The sequence below is a fragment of the Pristiophorus japonicus genome, chromosome 2, assembly GCF_044704955.1.
Source record: "Pristiophorus japonicus isolate sPriJap1 chromosome 2, sPriJap1.hap1, whole genome shotgun sequence".
Classification (NCBI taxonomy): Eukaryota; Metazoa; Chordata; class Chondrichthyes; family Pristiophoridae; genus Pristiophorus; species Pristiophorus japonicus.
In genome coordinates this window covers 46,773,743-46,792,254 of record NC_091978.1, presented here as the reverse complement: position 1 = coordinate 46,792,254, position 18,512 = coordinate 46,773,743, and the positions used below count along the sequence as shown (strand labels likewise).

The window sequence follows — 18,512 nt, the reverse complement described above, 5'->3', positions numbered from 1 at the left end:
GGCTCATTGAATGTATTCAAGTCACAGATAGATAGATTTTTAACCAATAAGGGAATTAAGGGTTACGGGGAGAGGGTGGGTAAGTGGAGCTGAGTCCACGGCCAGATCAGCCATGATCTTATTGAATGGCAGAGCAGGCTTGAGGGGCTAGATGGCGTACTCCTGTTCCTAATTATGTTCTTATAATGGAGTAACAAATCTAGTGCGTTTCCTTTATCTACCACTACACATCTGTTTCCAACAGATTTGCTCCCCTAACCTTTAATGTTAGTAACTTTAGAATAATTATCACTTCTAACTGATGGAAAACTATCCCTCCCCTAATTACAGCACCCAAACTGATGCCCTGGGTCAGCTACTTACCAACCAGAAATCTGGGACTTGAGTTTGTGTAACTCAGCTAGACAGTAGTATCTTTACACAATTGGCCAGTGAGCTCCAGATAGAGAAATCTAAAATCAGCCCATTCACCTAAAAACTAGTCACCCATCAAGTCAAAGTTTCAAGACTGAGCCAAATAGCAAACAAAACTCACCAATCCCAATCCACAGCGAGACTCCTTCAGAGTGGCACAGCATCCAATGATTCCAATAACAAACATCACAAGTGCGATGCCAATGATCCCCACAGCTGGAAGCACCGTGTACTTGTCTTCAAAAAAGTGATTATAGTTTTTAAAGGTGGACAATAAGATGACTCCCACATAAGTGAGCACACCCCCTGCAGCCTGCAAAATTAGAAAATTAAATTATGTTAAAAGCAATGAACAAACGAGGCATTGCATCACAGGAGGTAGAATATAGTTTTGCGGTTACAATTGCCCAACTGACTAATGTTAATTTAGACTCATCCCTGCATGAAAAAGCCCCCCCCTCCCAAGACAGGGAGTCTCCCCATAGACAATCGTTCCTTAATTTGAGCTATTAGATCTTGCTTCACCTCCCTACAATACATTCATTAAACACCTACATAAATCAGTTTCAGGAATGATGGGGGGGGGGGGGGGGGGGGGGGGGGGGGGGAAGGGAAGGGAAGGAAGACAGAAAACAGGGTAAGACATCAAGTATTCAGGAAGGTTGCTGGAGCAACTAGTATTTCCATGAAAGCAATTATATTAACAGGGGTTCTACAGATTTAGCATTAGGGGGATGATAAGTGGTTCCATCAACTCACAATCAAGAGGCTTAGATCAGTAATACAGAGGACAAGTTCAAATTCCACCACGGCAGTTTGGAAAGTGGAATTCAAGTGAATAAAAAAAAGTTGTGATATGAAGTGGTTGGACAGTTGTAAAAACCCAGATGATTCTCAAATGTCCTTTAGGGAAGCCCATGTGTCTCCAAATCAACACAGACTCTTAACTGCCCCCTGAAGTGGCTTGGCAAGTCACTTAGTTGCATCAAATCTCAGGAGGCCCACCACCTTCAGGGCAACTAGAGATGGCCAATAAATTCCCACCTTGCTAGCAGAGCCCACCCAAAGTGGTGGTCTGAATCCAGACGATGCCTCAGAGGCCAAATCCCAATTGAAATTTAATAATCCACCTTTGGACTCTAATCTAGGATTGGGGGGGGGGGGGGGTCAGGTCAGAAAGAAAGTGGTTTTTGGAGAATTGGAATCTGCAAAGTCTGTCTTTAAAGCACAGGGTCAAAAAAAATAGGAAATGCAAGCTTATAACAGGTTACCAGGTAAACAAAAAGGTAGACCTTTTCATAAAAAAGGACGACGTGAATTTAAATTCAGGGCTATTAGATCCAGAATCAGAGCAAGGGAACTAGGAGATGTGAAGGCTAGGTTAGTTGGAATGCATCCTTTTTTTTTAATGTTAGTTTTAAAAAGTTCCATGTGACTTCTATCTAGATTGCTGATGCTTGCTAGTTTCACTTCTGCTCATTCAATAAAGAGAGAATGATGCTTACATTTTGTAATGTCTCAAACCAAACAGACTTAAAATCCCTTACTGGTCTCAAATACATTCAGGTTCTTGCTCAATGTTGTATTTGGTCTTCTCCCAGCCTCTGCCAATGATACCCCTCAATAGAAGACTTACTTCCACTCCTGAAGCAAGTTCTTTGGTGACTGAACAGTCCAATACGAGAGCCACAGACTGTCACAGGTGGGACAGATAGTCGTTGAGGGAAGGGGTGGGTGGGACTGGTTTGCCACATGCTCTTTCCGCTGCCTGCGCTTGATTTCTGCATGCTCTCTGCGTTGAGACTCAAGGGGCCCAAGTTTCCACATAAAAACGGGCGCCCCTCCGAGCTGGGCGCCCGTTTTTCGCGCCTAAAAAAAAACGAGCGACACTGGAGCGCTTTGCAGCTCCTTGTCTGCTTGGCGCGGTGCCCAAGGGGGCGGAGCCTACACTCGCGCCGATTTTGTAAGTGGGAGGGGGCGGGTACTATTTAAATTAGTTTTTTCCCTGCTGGAAACGCTGCGCGTACGCGTTGGAGCGTTCGCGCATGCTCAGTGTGAAAAAAACATTGGCACTCGGCCATTTTTGTAGTTCTTTGTAGCCGTTTAGTTTTTGAACATTTTTTAATAAAAGTACATTGCCATCAGCACAGAGGCTTCGTGTAGCAGTGAGAAGGGTGCAGGAAGCCTCAAAGTTGAGGCAGCCGTTGCCCGACGACCTCCCTCTTTTGCGGTCAGGAAATGGCTCCTCAATTTCTGAGGCTTCCTGCAGCCTTCTCTCTTTCCCGCCAGCCGTCTGGAACGGCTCCATTCCCTTTCTTCCCCCCCCCCCCCCCCCCCCCCCCGCCCGCGTTCGGTCGGCTCCATTCCCCTTCTTTCTCTCCCCCGCGTTCGGTCGGCTCCATTCCCTCCCCCCTCCCTCCTTGCATTCCGTTGGCTCCCTCGTTTTGTGACGCTTGCTGCACCATTCTCCCTGGCTGAGGCACTTTCACACAGGTAGGGAAGATGGTTTATTTAATCTTTTCTTATAAATGTTTATTCAGGTTGGATTTATTTGTATAAGTATAAATAAGGATTTATTGTAGAATTTAATGAGTTCCCTTCCCCCCCCCCCCCCACACACCACCTCGTTCTGGACGCCTGATTTGTAACCTGCATCTGATTTTAATGTGTAGAACAGGTTTTTTCAGTTCAACAAAAATCTTCACTTGCTCCATTCTACTTTAGTTTGGAGTACATTTTCACTGTGGAAACTTTCAAATCAGGCGTCAGTGGTGGACACGCCCCCTTTTGAAGAAAAAATTCGGTTCCAAAGTAGAACTGTTCTACCTGACTGGAACTGCAGAAAAAAAAGTGGAGAATTGCGATTTCTAAGATAGTCCGTTCTCCACCAGTTGCTCCTAAAAATCAGGCGCAAATCATGTGGAAACTTGGGCCCTATGTGCTCAGCACCCTCTCGGATGCACTTCCTCCACTTGGAGTGGTCTTTGGCCAGGGACTCGTGTCAGTGCAACATCCCCACTATCAGGGAGGCTTTGGGGGGTGTCCTTGTAGCATTTCTGCTGTCCACCTTTGGCTTGTTCGCCAAGGGGCTCAGTAGAGCACTTACTTTGGGAGTCTCTTGTCTGGAATGCAGACTATGTGGCCTACCCAGCAGAGCCGATCAAGTGTGGTCAGTGCTTCAATGCTGGGGGATGTTAGCCTGAATGAGGATGCTGATGTTGGTGCACCTATCCTCCCAGGGGGATTTGTAGGATCTTGGAGACATTGGTGATAGTTCTCCAGCAACCTTGGTGTCTACTGTACATGATCCATGAGGAGGGCAGGTATATAACTACAGCCCAGTGTGCCAGTGCAGTCTTCAGCCACTTGAGGAAATAATGTTTGAAGACCAGGCCCTCAAAACTGCCAACAATGATACCAGCTGTATGCTGGACCACCACAGCAGCCTGACCACTTGATCCTTAGCTTTGTACCTAGTCACAAATGTGTGACTGAACTCAGGGTTTGGCAGGCTCTGAACATGCATCCAACCACAAGATTTTTCTCTAAATAAATACTTATGCGCACACTGGAGCTGGCTTTGTAGTTTGTCACAGAAGTAGCCTTTTCGGAACTTGGTGGTGGTGGAGGGAAAGAGAACACAAGGTTGGTTACACTTCAACTTAAAATGCTAAATCCCCAAGTAACTGCTGACTAAAGGAGTGAGATCAGTTACACATAGCATACAGAATTCTCACTAATGTCCAATGGCACACTGGTTGGAAATGTACACTAGTGAAGTAGCACTTCCTGCCCATAAGCCTTTGTGGTTACTAACTGAAAGCAAAGATCTGGCCTTCAGTCAATAGAGTGTATGTCTACTGAGAGATTTGTCTCAAAACCCATCAGGATGGTCTCAAGTGAAACTTTAAACTTGGGGGGGGGGGGGGGCAGCCTAGGCCAACATCTTGTATAAGTTCAATCTCATGTTCAATATCCTTTAGATAATAGCCAAGGTTTTCATTTGCTGTTATGGACACACACCCTTGCACAAAAAAGTGGAAACCTGGTGGGAGAAGTGGCATTAATTTAGTGTGGTCAATGAAGCCTTCCTTTTATAGCTCAGTAACTTGGGAGCAAATCCACTTGTTTGTGATGTGGGCAAGGCTATATTTCTGCAGTTTGTGGCAATAGTGTTGGGTAGGAAATTCTAGGATTTTGTCCCAATTAGACATTGATACATGTTCAGGTTGCAACATGTATCCATGTGCTGACATGGATTGAGAACTGGTTGTCAGACAGGAAGCAAAGAGTAGGAGTAAATGGGGACTTTTCAGAATGGCAGGCAGGGACTAGTGGGGTACCGCAAGGTTCTGTGCTGGGGCCCCAGCTGTTTACATTGTACATTAATGATTTAGACATGGGGATTAAATGTAGTATCTCCAAATTTGCAGATGACACTAAGTTGGGTGGCAGTGTGAGCTGCAAGGAGGATTCTATGAGGCTGCAGAGCGACTTGGATAGGTTAGGTGAGTGGGCAAATGCATGGCAGATGAAGTATAATGTGGATAAATGTGAGGTTATCCACTTTGCTGGTAAAAACAGAGAGACAGACTATTATCTGAATGGTGACAGATTCGGAAAAGGGCAGGTGCAAAGAGACCTGGGTGTCATGGTACATCAGTCATTGAAGGTTGGCATGCAGGTACAGCAGGCGGTTAAGAAAGCAAATGGCATGTTGGCCTTCATAGCGAGGGGATTTGAGTATAAGGGCAGGGAGGTGTTGCTACAATTGTACAGGGCCTTGGTGAGGCCACACCTGGAGTATTGTGTACAGTTTTGGTCTCCTAACCTGAGGAAGGACATTCTTGCTATTGAGGGAGTGCAGCGAAGGTTCACCAGACTGATTCCCGGGATGGCGGGACTGACCTATCAAGAAAGACTGGATCAACTGGGCTTGTATTCACTGGAGTTCAGAAGAATGAGAGGGAACCTCATAGAAACATTTAAAATTCTGACGGGGTTAGACAGGTTAGATGCAGGAAGAATGTTCCCAATGTTGGGGAAGTCCAGAACCAGGGGACACAGTCCAAGGATAAGGGGGAAGCCATTTAGGACCGAGATGAGGAAGAATTTCTTCACCCAGAGTGGTGAACCTGTGGAATTCTACCACAGAAAGTTGTTGAGGCCAATTCACTAAATATATTCAAAAAAGGAGTTAGATGAAGTCCTTACTAGTAGGGGAAATCAAGGGGTATGGTGAGAAAGCAGGAATGGGGTACTGAAGTTGCATGTTCAGCCATGAACTCATTGAATGGCAGTGCAGGCTAGAAGGGCCGAATGGCCTACTCCTGCACCTATTTTCTATGTTTCTATGATTCTATGAATCTTGTGACTGAGGATACAGTCCTCATCCTTTTCAGTGGGCAAGGTCATGGGGCCTGGAGGTGCTGTTAAAAAGTGAGCTTGGGGTGGGACTTGTTGCAGTGCATCTTGTAGATAACGGTTAAGGTGGATTCAGAGTTCATGGGACTGATCAAATGTTTGTGCTGGACTGTGTTGGGTTGTAGCTGGACTCATCCGAGAGTGTGGTAACTATTCCAGTATGCTCCTGAATGGAGTCTTGTAGATGGTAGAAAGGCATTGAGGGGTCAGGAAGAGTCAAGAGTACCCAGCTTATGCCCTGCTCTTGTAGACACTGAATTGTCTGGTTCAATCTGGTCAATATTTATTTTGGTTGGGTTGGGGCTGGAACATTTAATGCTGTTGAAGTTTAGGAGATTCCCTGGTATGTGTGGCATAAATGTTCTACCACTTATAGGCAGTCCCTCAGAATAGAGGAAGACTTGCTTCCACTCCCAAAGCAAGTTCTTTAATGGCTGAACAGTCCGATAAAAGAGCCACAGACCCGGTCACAGGTGGGACAGACATTAGTCGAGGGAAGGGGTGGGTGGGGCTGGTTTGCCATGTGCTCCTTCTATTGCCTGCGCTTGACCTCTTCACGTTGACTCGAAGAGCTCAACGCCCTCCTTGATGCATTCCACCTCAGGCAGTCTTCGGCCAGGGTCTCCCAGGTGTCAGTGGTGATGTCGCACTTTACTAGGGAGGCGCTGTCCTTTAGCTAGTTTACCATGAAGGTGCACCGCATAAAGCATTTGCTTAGGGAGTCTTGTATCTGGCATGCAAACTATGTGGCCTGCCCAGCGAAGCGGATAAAGTGTGGTCAGTGCTTCAATACTGGGGATGTTAGCCTGGTCGAGGACACTGATGTTGGTGCACCTGTCCTCCTAGGATCTTGCGGAGACATCATTGGTGATATATCTCCAGCAACTTAAGGTGCCCTCTATAAAAGAAGAGACCATGAGCTTGGTGGTAGATTTGAGGGCCTGGTCTTCAAACTCTGACAGCCGAAGGCTGCACTGGAGGCAATGTTGAATCTCCGCATCTATGTCTGTCTTTGTTAAGAGGCTCCTGAGATATGGGAAATGGCCCACATTGTCAAGGGCCGCACCGTGAATCTTGATGACGGAGGGCAGTGCTATGCAGCGGTGACAGGCTGGTGGAGGACCTGTGTTTTACAGATGCTTTCATATGTCTGAATACATTGACTATATCCTGGAGTTCACACTCTGCGCAAATGCAGGCGTTGTCCGCATACTGCAGCTCAATGACAGGTTGGGGTAATCTTGGACCTGGCCTGGAGGTGGCATACGTTAAACAGCTTCCCACTGGTTCTGTAGTTTAGTTCCACTCCAGCAGGGAGCTTGTTGATTGTGAGGTGGAGCATGGCAGTGAGGAAGATTAAGACGGTTGGAGCAATGACACAGCCCTGTTTGACCCTGGTCCAGACATGAATCTGCTGGTAAGGATCACAGCCTGCATGTCATTGTGAAGCAGGCCAAGCTGATCAGGCCAAGCAGGCTTATCATCCAAGCTTGTATACTGTCGGTTAGCATAGGCTTCTTCATTAGTTTGTGTTTAGCTACTGGAATTCAGTGAACCTTTAATAGGAAGGTCAGAAATAAAGCAGCTGATAATTTTGGCCAAGGCAGCAGCCCTGTAATGATTGGCCTCAAACTACACCCACCTTCCTGTCCATCCCCAAATCAGGAATTTGACCCCAATTTCTCCTTCGTGCCAAATTCAAAACTGACTAATATTAAAAGGTCAGTCAGTCACTCTCACCACTTCTCTGGCATTCCAGTGGACTAGGTGTAGCCACTTAACGTGTGGTTATCCTAGAAACAATCATCCAAGTTCTATACACTCAAAATGGATCCAAGTGCTGAATTTATGGGCCAAATTCAGTTGCTCTCTGCTCGTGGAGGTAAATCTACTTCAGCCTCAGATTCAATTTAAAACAAAGCTACAATTCCAGCCAATTTACAAATCAGACCCAACCCTGGATCTCCCAGTAAGGTGTTGCATGCTGTTGACATTAACCACAACTGGCAGAGTGGAGTATCCACCCTAGACTAGTAATTATTTTTTAGGAATATTTTCTTAAAGATCTTGCAGCTGCACAGATTTCTGTTGTCAGTCTGAACTCAGAAGGTATGCATTTTTGCTTATATAAATTAATGATTATTGCACAATGAATAATTAGAGCCATCTTAGTCACAATCTTTTTGGCTACATTATATGCTCCCCACAAGTGAAGTTAATTAAAAAAATGCAAGAATTTTTTTTTAATAAATATCTCCTTCAAAGCCACTTTTTTCAGCCTCACTTGTAAAAAAGTTAGTTACCTTCAGACCCTGCCTGCTCCCAAGATCTCCAGGTCCCATCCCTTTCTGTAGCAATGAACCTGCCTTTTACCAAAATTTAATATTGGATTTGCACAAATACTATGTAGAAGTGCTATATGCATGACTAGCAGTAATTTTGCTACATGATCCATAGTTGCTTGTAGCTCATTTTAATTAGAATTGGTCTGCTTTTGGCTCTTGATGTAATGGTGTTCTCTGACAAGCAGAGCCTGGGTTGAATGCAGCTGTGGTTACTGAACAAACTTCAACTAAGGTTTCTTTTGTCTTAACACTCCTGTGAAGCACCTTGGAAAGTTTTACTACATTAAAAAAGGTGCTATATAAATACAAGTTGATCATCCATGTTGCAAATTCAAAACAATGGGATTGCTTCCCCCATTCCACTCAACAGGGTAAATGGCAGTGCTGGTATTAATCAGATTCTTGCAGTTTATCCTTAACATTTTGTTAAACTTTAAAACACAGACTGGTAACCTTGCCAATTGTAAACACATTGCAAGATACTGTGAGCAAACATATATAGTGCATACTACTGTAACTGCAGAGCACCTTTTTAAAAAAAAACATTTTCCAAGTGCCCATACTAAGTTTTGAAGAGCCAGGAGAAGCTCAGCCAACCATTGTATTGACTGCACCAGACAAGAGATTGGTTTATGGCCTCACGAGAGCACAGAAGCCCTTGCCTTGTTGTTCACTACTGGAAGCTGGTTCTGGGATAGGTACTGTAAACTTTGTCACAAGATATGAATGGAATGTGAGTTAAAAGCTTGTGCTGAGCATCAGGAATGAAGGATCACATGGTTTTCAAAGCAAAGAACAGATTTGTAATAGGAATGAGCAGGATATTGCTGTTGGATGATTAACCCCAGAAACCATCCCATGACTCACTGCTGATAAAATACATAAATGGAAAATGTAAATGCAATCAGAATGGCAAGCCAGCTTCATTGCTCTTGTAGATTGTATTTTAAGAGTTACTATTTAAACTTGAATTGTAATAATTATTGGACCATATGATCTACAATGCCTCTGCTTAATAAAGTTACTGGGATAGATTCCAAGTGAAAATGAGGTGGTTTTATGAGAGCAAGCACAACTACCTGAAAACTGGTTACCAACCTATGCTTTAATTATGCAGTGTATTTAAATATGCTAAAGGAAAAAAGTTGGAAATAAATTCACATTATCTTTTAGTGGTAGTCAAATAACCAGGCGTACAGAGACAGAGACAGATTCCTCCATTCACTCAATAATGAACCTACCACCTATGAGCAGGATTAAGTGAGTGTTTAGTTTTAGAGATGTTGGAAATCCTAGTTCAAAAATTTCAGACAGCCATCTCAGTTTTAAACACCTTATCACAATCTGAATGGCAAAGCTGCATTAAATCACTGGTCCACAGGATAGTATCTTTCAAAAGTTCAAAAATGATTACAACAGGCTCCCAAATAAAAATGGAAGAATTGCTTAGACCTTGCAGTTTAAGACAGTAACCCTCATGTTCAACTGCTGACAGCTCAATCAGGCTCCAACTCAACAAGGAAACACAGAGGCCAACATTAAAAAAAAAAAGGAGTTCCTCTACTGCCATCACCCTCCCATTTTATTTAGGCTACTTTAAAGTCTCAGGAAATGAATCAGCAACAGGCTTATTTAACAGATTAGCACCAATAATGTTTGCCAGGTGGGGAAAAGACCAAAGGAAAAAAAAAACACTCAAGTCATTATGCTTCTGGACTGGAAAAGGTTGTCAGTTCAAACCTCAGCCTAGTACATGTGCCAACATCAGATGGTACTGAATCAGGAGGCTGTGACCTTTGGTCAAGATTTTCAAGACCCCATCTGTCTTTCAGGGAAATTTTTAAATCCTATTAAGTTTGAAAGGACAATGAGATTGTATTTGAAACTCAGCACAAGGTCACAGCATTCAGAAACAAGTTCTAATTTAGCCAGTTAAAAAGACTATAGCAGAGACAAATCCAAGTGATGGAGTCAGTCTTCAGAGAAATGGACAGATCAGGATTAAGAAAAAAAAGTGTTTGGTTTGTGGAAATCACCTTCTAGCTTTAAAATTAACGAGCAGGAAATTCACTAGTCATAGGTTATAAAAAAGTTTACACCCACCCTCTCTATCAGGCCACAGTCCAGATACGAGTTTGAAAAGATGTACACTTAGTTGGTGGCAGAAACTGACATTAGAACTGCAAATTTTATCACTTATTATCTAGTCTCTCCACTATGAGAATTTTTTAAAAAGCCAGCACTGACCAATTTGTAAATACCTTGCCAAAACATTGAAGTGTGATTAAAGGTTCAATTTTCCTGACAATTAGTCAGCAGAATCTTAGAAGGGACACAGTTTAACGCCAGAACATAAATGTACAATAGTGCAGTCTTTAGCATTCATTAAAAGAAAAAAAAATCAATTACACGATCGTCCAACCTTAAACACACCTAAAATCATTAGCAATAACGTATTAGCAATAATCGGGCTTTCTAACAGCACAGGCTAAAGTGCAAGGAGGAAACAGTTACACTGGAGTTTGAAGGACAAGTGAGCCGATAGCTGGAGACTGTATCCCGCACTGGCGGCTCACAAAAGCAAAACCCGCCCTTCCAGACACTCCGCAAACCCTCAAAACTATTAAAACTATGACAAAAGTGTTTAGATAAATACATTTAAAAGTACTTTGTTAAAAAAAAAACTCACCCAGAAAATGAGGTTGAGACAAATGAGGACGCTTTTGGAGGTTAACACGCCACAGTCCATGGTGCCTGAGTACAAGTTGCTACTACACTGTTGCGTTTACTAACTTTGTGCGATTATAAATCACTCGCTCGCTTTCGGCCCTGTTATTTCCGCTCCCCTCCTCGGAGTTATTTCCCTGCCTTCCTTTCACTGCCTGCGATTAGTTCGGGTTCACATTTGATGACATAACCCGCACATGACTAATTATCCCGAGTCTCTGATAACACTGGCCACTGCGGGGTCCTAGCGCTCTCCCAATTACAGCAACAATGACTTGAAAGTCACTTGTTTCCCCGCCCCCCCTGTGGTTTTTCTTCCGCTCCCCCGCTCACCGATTTCTTACACTCTCCTGAAGGTTTTGACTCTTGGGTTGAGAAGAAGAAGCCGACCCAAGTAGCTATTCTTTGCGCCTGACTCGATACAATGAGCGTCTGTAGGCTATTGTTGGTCAAACACTTCACATTAAAGCTCATCATTACATCACAACAATGTAGTAGTGTCACTCCAGTGTGATGAAGAAGATGATTTGTGGCTCTGGCTGATCTCTTTTACTGAGCCTCTGAGCCATACAGGAGGGCGGGTATTACTACAGCCCTGTAGACCATGAGCTTGGTGGCAGTTTTAGGGGCCTGCTCTTCAAATACCCTGCCAAAGGCCATGGGACCATGTACAGTAGACACCTCAAGTCACTGGAGAAATACCATCCACAAGATCCTACAAATCCTCTGGGAGGACAGACATTAGCGTCCTCGACCAGGCCAACATACCCAGCAATGAAGCACTGACCACACTTGATCAGCTCCACTGGGCAGGCCACATTGTCTGCATGCCAGACACGAGACTCCCAAAGCAAGCGCTCTACTCGGAGTTCCTTCACGGCAAATGAGCCAAAGGCGGGCAGAGGAAACACTACAAGGACACCCTCAAAGCCTCCCTGATAAAGTGCAACATCCCCACTGACACCTGGGAGTTCCTGGCCAAAGACCGCCCTAAGTGGAGGAAGTGTATCCGGGAGGGTGCTGAGCATCTCGAGTCTCGTCGCCGAGAGCATGCAGAAAACAAGCGCAGGCAGCGGAAGGAGCATGCGGCAAACCAGTCCCACCCACCCTTTCCCTCAACGACTATCTGTCCCACCTGTGACAGAGATTGTGGTTCTCATATTGAACTGTACAGCCACCAAAGGACTCATTTTAAGAGTGGAAGCAAGTCTTCCTCGACTCCGAGGGACTGCCTATGATGATGATGAGTTATTGAGCCCCCCATAGCCATCCTTCATGAGTGTTACCAAGTTATTTGACCATAGATAGCATCATGGATGAGCCAGATTCTTAGCTCATTTGACATCCACACATAACAACAAGAGCTTGTCTTCATATAGCGCCTTTAACGTAGTAAAACATCCCAAGGCACTTCACAGGAGTATTATGCGATAAAAATTTGACACTGAGCTGCATAAGTAGAAATTAGCACAGGTGACCAAAAGCTTGGTCAAAGAGGTAGGTTTTAAGGAGCACCTTGAAGGAGGAAAGAGAGGCGGAGAGGTTTAGGCCAGGAATTCCAGAGCTTGGGGCCTAGGCAACAGAAGGCACGGCCACCAATGGTTGAGTGTTTATTATCAGGGATGCTCAGGGCGAGGCCATGGAGGGATTTGAAAATAAGGATGAAAATTTTGAAATCGAGGTGTGGCTTAACCGGAAGCCAATGTCGATCAGTGAGCACAGGGGTGATGGTGAGCAGAACTTGGTGCAAGTTAGGACACGGGTAGCCGAGTTTTGGATCACTTCTAGTTTATGTAGGATAGAATGTGGGAGGCCAGCCAGGAGTACGTTGGAATAGTCAAGCCGAGAGGACATAGTCACTTTCTAGCATGGGCTACTGAACAGCAACCCGGAATGGAAATCTGACCAGATTGTTCTCTCCCCAGCCGAGATGCTGAGACCAATTTGGAGTACCCCAACAGGCTGAGATCAAATCTGGGAGCTTCTAAATTTAAGTGGCCAAGTTCCATACAAGACAGTGCCTTTTGGACCATTGGGAGAGCTGCCAATACTCTTTTAAAGTCATTATGCAACAATGTGACCCATGAATTTATTTTTCCCCTACCTGAGATAACAACCAAAAGGAAATCATCATTGCACATGACCCCAGCAGTTAGAAATAAGGCAAACAGCATGTGCTTCCATTTACCCTCAGCAGGCAATAGCTGAAACCAAGGCAATCACGCCTTCCCTTAAGTTTTCAATGGGTCTATTTTAGGGACTGGTGGAAAATATATTTTTAAGAGTTGCCTATACCTATTTATATTCCTCTACATGTATCCCTGCTTGTAACCTCTATCTCACCATATTCTTCCTCCACTGCCAACTCTATCAGATGTTCTACCTCTTGTCTTTTAGAAAATTTGTTTTTAGGTATAAGGGCTGTTGTGTTCCTAACACAGATGAGACTGTACACAGAGAGGTTAAAGTAACAGTGACCTCAGTCTTTATTAAGACACTCCAGAGTGAGCAACAGGCCTTAGGGGCCGGCTTATATACAGTGCTCCCAAGGGATGCTGGGATCCCTTGGGACTTCAGGGGATGAGCTCCCTGGTGGCGGAACATGAGAGTGTATGCTTTACAGATACACAACATCACTCCCCCGGCAAAGTCAAAGTGAAAACTATTTACAAGGTGAGGCGGTCGGGAGCCTTTCTTTCCCTGGTGGACCGCCTCGGTACAAATGTCTGTTCTGGTGTGTTGGCTGTGCCCTCGCTGGGCTGGCGTGTTGTTGGCCCTGCAGGGCTACTGGGTGAGCCTAGCCTTGCTGGGCTGTTGGGCATGATGGGTTCGATTACCTGCTCCGGCGTGTGTGTTGTGGGCTCGAAAAAGGTGGTGTCTGGTATGGGTTGTTCAGGGCAGTCTGTGAAACGCAGCCTCTTTTGGTCCAGGTGCTTTCTGCAAATTTGTCCATTGTCTAGTTCTTTAGCTATCACCGTGCCCGCGATCCACTTGGGACCATGTCCATAGTTTAGCACATACACAGGGTCATTCAGATCAATTTCCTTTGACACAGTGGCGCGTCCATCGTTTACATTTTGTTGCTGCCGCCTGCTCTCTACCTGATCATGCAGGTTGGGGTGAACCAGCGAGAGTCTGGTTTTAAGTGTCCTTTTCATGAGTAGCTCAGTCGTGGGCACCCCTGTGAGCGAGTGGGGTCTCGTGCGGTAGCTGAGCAGTCCTCGGGACAGGAGGGTTTGGAGTGAGCCTTCTGTGACTCGTTTGAGGCTCTGTTTGATTGTTTGTACTGCCCGCTCTGCCTGCCCATTGGAGGCTGGTTTAAACGGGGCCGAGGTGACATGTTTGATCCCATTGCGGGTCATGAATTCTTTAATTTCGGCACTGGTGAAACATGGCCCGTTGTCACTGACTGTTAGATCTCTTAATTTCCAATGAAATACGAACTCCGATGGTAGTTTTAACTTTTTAATCTCGGCAGAGAGTAACAAACTGCTGGCTGATTGCCAGTTTCTTTGTCTTACTGAGACACATGGTCAAAATGGCTGTTCTTTATACCTGGATCAATTTACAGAAACTCGCCTTCTTTGATCTTATTGGCTCAATTGAAAGTCTTTTAACGTTTTATTGGCTTGCTACCCAAGGTCCGAAAATGTCAAGTTGATTGATGAGTTAATGCAACATGCTGAGCAACACGTAGTAGCTTTGACTTGAGGGTCTGTGAATTTTCAAAGCCTGTCTAAATGAGCCTGTTTGAATACTCTATCAATCCCCCCTTTGATTCTTTCACAAACTGAATCATAAAACATCAGGTATCACTGGTTAAACATTCTACAAAATAATTTCATACATGTTAATAGAGTTTCCTTCTAAAATTTGTTGATGTGTTTCGCCACATGTCCGGACTAGTAGCTTCCACACAAATTTACACCAACCCGAGTTCCATCGTGGCCACAATGGAAGTTTGGTTTTAGTAGGTTAATCAACCTTATTCCAATATCTTAATTCAACCAGTAAACCACCTTTCCTTAAGCATAACATAAACAAGCAAAATAAAAGTAAAAGATATTTACATGTAATTCCCTTGCTACCCTACTATTTCCCTTTGGTGCAGAGGGTCGGCTAGTAAGAAGTAGGCCTATGCCTAGAATACCTACAATCAATACAACAGTAAATTTATACATTTTCGCAAAAAGTAATTGTCCTTATTAGATTTCAGCTTCAGTTACGGGTGCTCGTTTAACGTGTGAAGCGTGGATCCAGGCTTTCTTTCCTTGGACTTTAACAGCTGCCTGGGTGGTCAATAACACTTGATAAGGTCCCTCCCACTTGGCACCCAAAGGTTCTTTATGCAACTTTTTCACATACACCCAGATTCCCGGGATGATGTCGTGTCCTCCTTCAGGTGGATTACCCCAAGCTGCCGATACCTGTCGGGAAACAGAACTAATAGCATTGGTTAAGTTCTGACAGTATGATAATAAAGTGTCACTCATTAAGTGAACATCAGCTTTCCGTAAATCGATAGTTCCTGGCAGTGACATGGGTCTTCCTGTTATAATTTCAAATGGGCTTAGACCTGTAGTTCTGTTCGGGTTGCTCTAATGCTACATAGCACTATTGGTAGTGCCTGGGGCCATGGTGTTCCTTCTTGGTGATATTTGGCAAGCCGTTGTTTCAGAGTTCGATTCATTCGTTCTACTTGTCCTGATGATTGTGGATGATAAGGACAGTGTAAATCCCACGTAATGTTCATTAACCTACAGACTTCTTGGCAGACAGCACCTGTGAAGTGTGTTCCCTGATCTGAGTCAATGCTACTCGGGACTCCCCATTGGGGAATGTAATCCTTACACAAGACCTTTGCAGTGTGATTGGCTGTGGCTCTTTTAGTTGGGACAGCTTCTACCCATCTGGAGAATCTGTCGACCATGACAAGAATGTTAGTGTATCCTTGGCATGAAGGAAGAGATATATAATCAACCTGCAGATGCTGGAATGGTCCGACAGGGGCAGGGGGCCTCAGTTGGGGCATTACCGTGATGGGTCCAGAATTATTTTTCTGGCAGACCACACAGCGGTCTGTTACCAGCTGGGCATGTTTTTAAAATCCCCGACCCCACCAGCTTTTCTGGAACCGTGCCGTCATCTGTTGTGAGGCCAAGTGTCCCCACGAGTGGATCTGTTGGGCTAAATAAGCGCTTGTGGCACGACTGGCTTGTTGGTAAATCTTTGTCTCCAGACACCATCTTCACATAGCTTAATTCCTGCCTCAATCCATGTCCATTTTTCCTCTCGGGAGCACTCGCCTTACATTGTTTGAAGGTCTCGTGTCAGAGTCCTGAGTGCTTTCAATCTGCACATCTGTGTTGGTTCTTCTGGAGGAACGCCCTGTGAGGCGGCATCTTTAGCTGCCTGGTCGGCTAGGGCATTTCCCTGTGCTTCTGTGGTATTTTCCTTGGTATGGGCCTTACACTTCAGGATGGACACTTCCTGAGGTAATTGTATGGCCTCCAGTAAGTCTCGGACTTATTTTCCATTTCGGATAGGTGTACCAGCAGCAGTGAGGAATCCTCTTTTCCGCCATAACATACCAAAGTCGTGAGCGACTCCAAAAGCATAACGCGAATCTGTGTGGACATTAGCTGTCTGTCCTTCTGCTATTCGACATGCTTCTGACAGGGCCCGTAACTCGGCCTGTTGTGCTGACGTTCCTGAGGGTAAACATCCTTTTGCCACTACCTCATATAAGGTTGTAACTGCCCATCCTGCTTTTCTGGTACCATTGTCAACAAAGGAGGAACCATCTGTAAACAGGATGAGGTCTGGGTTGTGCAGAGGCTCCTCTGCTGCTAAGGCTGCTTCTTCTGTTTCTTTTAAAATCTCCACGCAGTCATGCTCTTCACATTCTCCCCCCTCTTGCTCCCTCGATTCTGATATCGGGAGCATAGTTGCGGGATTAACCGGGCTGGCCTGGACGATATGGAGATTAGGAGCTTCCAAAACTGCTGTCTAGCGGGTCCATCTAGCTGCCATCACCTGAGACATTCTATTCATAGACAGCAAAGCGTGTACGGTGTGGGGACACTTGACAATCAGCTTTTGGTCGAGGACTAGACCCGCAGTGGTCATTACCGCTCGACATGTAGCTTCCATGGCCCTTAGGCAACTTCCCCATCCGAGGGCTACCGCATCCAGTTTTGCCGAATAATAGCCAATAGGTCTTTGCCGATCCCCATGTTCTTGTGTCAGTATAGCTGTCATATATCCTTCTTTCTCATGAACAAACAGGGTAAATGGCTTACCACTGTCGGGGATTCCCAGAGCCGGTGCCGAACACAAAGCCTTTTTCAAACTCAGGAAGACCTCTTGCTGTTCTTTAGTGAGGGTGATGGCTTCTTTAGAGGCACGTTTCCCCTTTAAAATATCATTCAATGGCTGAGCAAGCTGTGTGAAGGAGTCAATCCAATTTCTGTTAAAGTTACACAATCCCAAAAAAGACCTTAGTTCCTGAATAGTGGTGGGTTTTTTAGCAGCCCGAATGGCTGCAGTTCTATCCTGGGTAAGTTCTCTCTTTCCTTGTGAAATCTTTTGTCCCAGGTATACAACCTCTTCTTGGGATATTTATGCTTTGTCGATGCTGGCTTTATGTCCTTTCAGCCGAAGGTGATCCAGCAAAGCTCGTAAATCTTGTTCATGCTGTTCTTCCGTGTTTGAAGCTAGCAGGACATCGTCTACATATTGGATGACTGTGGATGACAGGGGAGGTAATTCTCGCAAATGGCTTTGTAAAGCCATGTGGAATACCGTAGGGCTGTTGTGGAAACCCTGCAGTAACCGGGTCCAAGTATACTGTTATCCTTGGACCGTGAAAGCAAACCACTGTCGAACCTCCGGTGCCAGAGGCACTGACCAAAATCCGTTGGCCATATCTATAACTGAGAAATATTTATGTTCCGGTTTGAGGGCATTAAAAATGGTGGAGGGATCTGCGACCAAAGGAGCTTTTTGATCAATACACTGGTTAGCTTTCCTATAATCGACAGTCAAACGCCAAGTCTCATTAGATTTCTGTACCGGCCACACGGGGCTATTGGAGGAGCTATGCGTTTTAATAAGCACCCCTTGTTTCTCCAATTGCTGAATAACCGGTAAGATTCCCGCGATGGCAGTTGGACTGATGGGATACTGTTTAGTGCATGGAGGCTTGGTCCCTGTAAATGACGCAGGCTCCATCTGGAGTAGGCCACAATCGTTCTTATCTTTAGCCCATATCGGGTGTTCCTTCAATTCTTCTTTCTTCAAAGTTCTCATTGACCATGTCACCCGACCATCCTCGAAATGCAACGATGAATCTATTTGGATTAGAACGTCCATTCCCAAAAGGGGTTGATCTACTGGGCCTATCCAGACCGGCGTGGTTAGTTCATGTGGACCCAGCCCTATAAGTACCGGTGTTGTCCTTTTAATTTCCATTTTATGGCCCTCAACTCCATAGGCTGTACGTGCCCTACCATCCAACGGCAAAAAGTCTCCATATTGTAGGGGTAAGCATGTTAATTCCGCCCCTGTGTCTAAAAGACAGTCCACATCCTTATCGCCCAC

The 18,512-nt window shown here is 45.0% G+C and overlaps 1 protein-coding gene across 1 annotated transcript in view; it reads right to left on the bottom strand.

Moving 5' to 3' along the window:
- Nucleotides 1-11,145, bottom strand: part of tspan36 (tetraspanin 36) — a 30,085-nt gene extending 18,940 nt beyond the window's left edge. Inside the window, exons 1-2 of the mRNA XM_070866928.1 lie at nt 10,873-11,145; nt 536-727 (exon numbers count right to left, since the gene is read on the bottom strand). Coding sequence (XP_070723029.1) covers nt 536-727; nt 10,873-10,932 — 252 coding nt within the window. The 5' untranslated portion in view covers nt 10,933-11,145. The remainder of the gene's footprint in view (nt 1-535; nt 728-10,872) is intronic.
- Between the last annotated feature and the right edge of the window lie 7,367 nt (nt 11,146-18,512).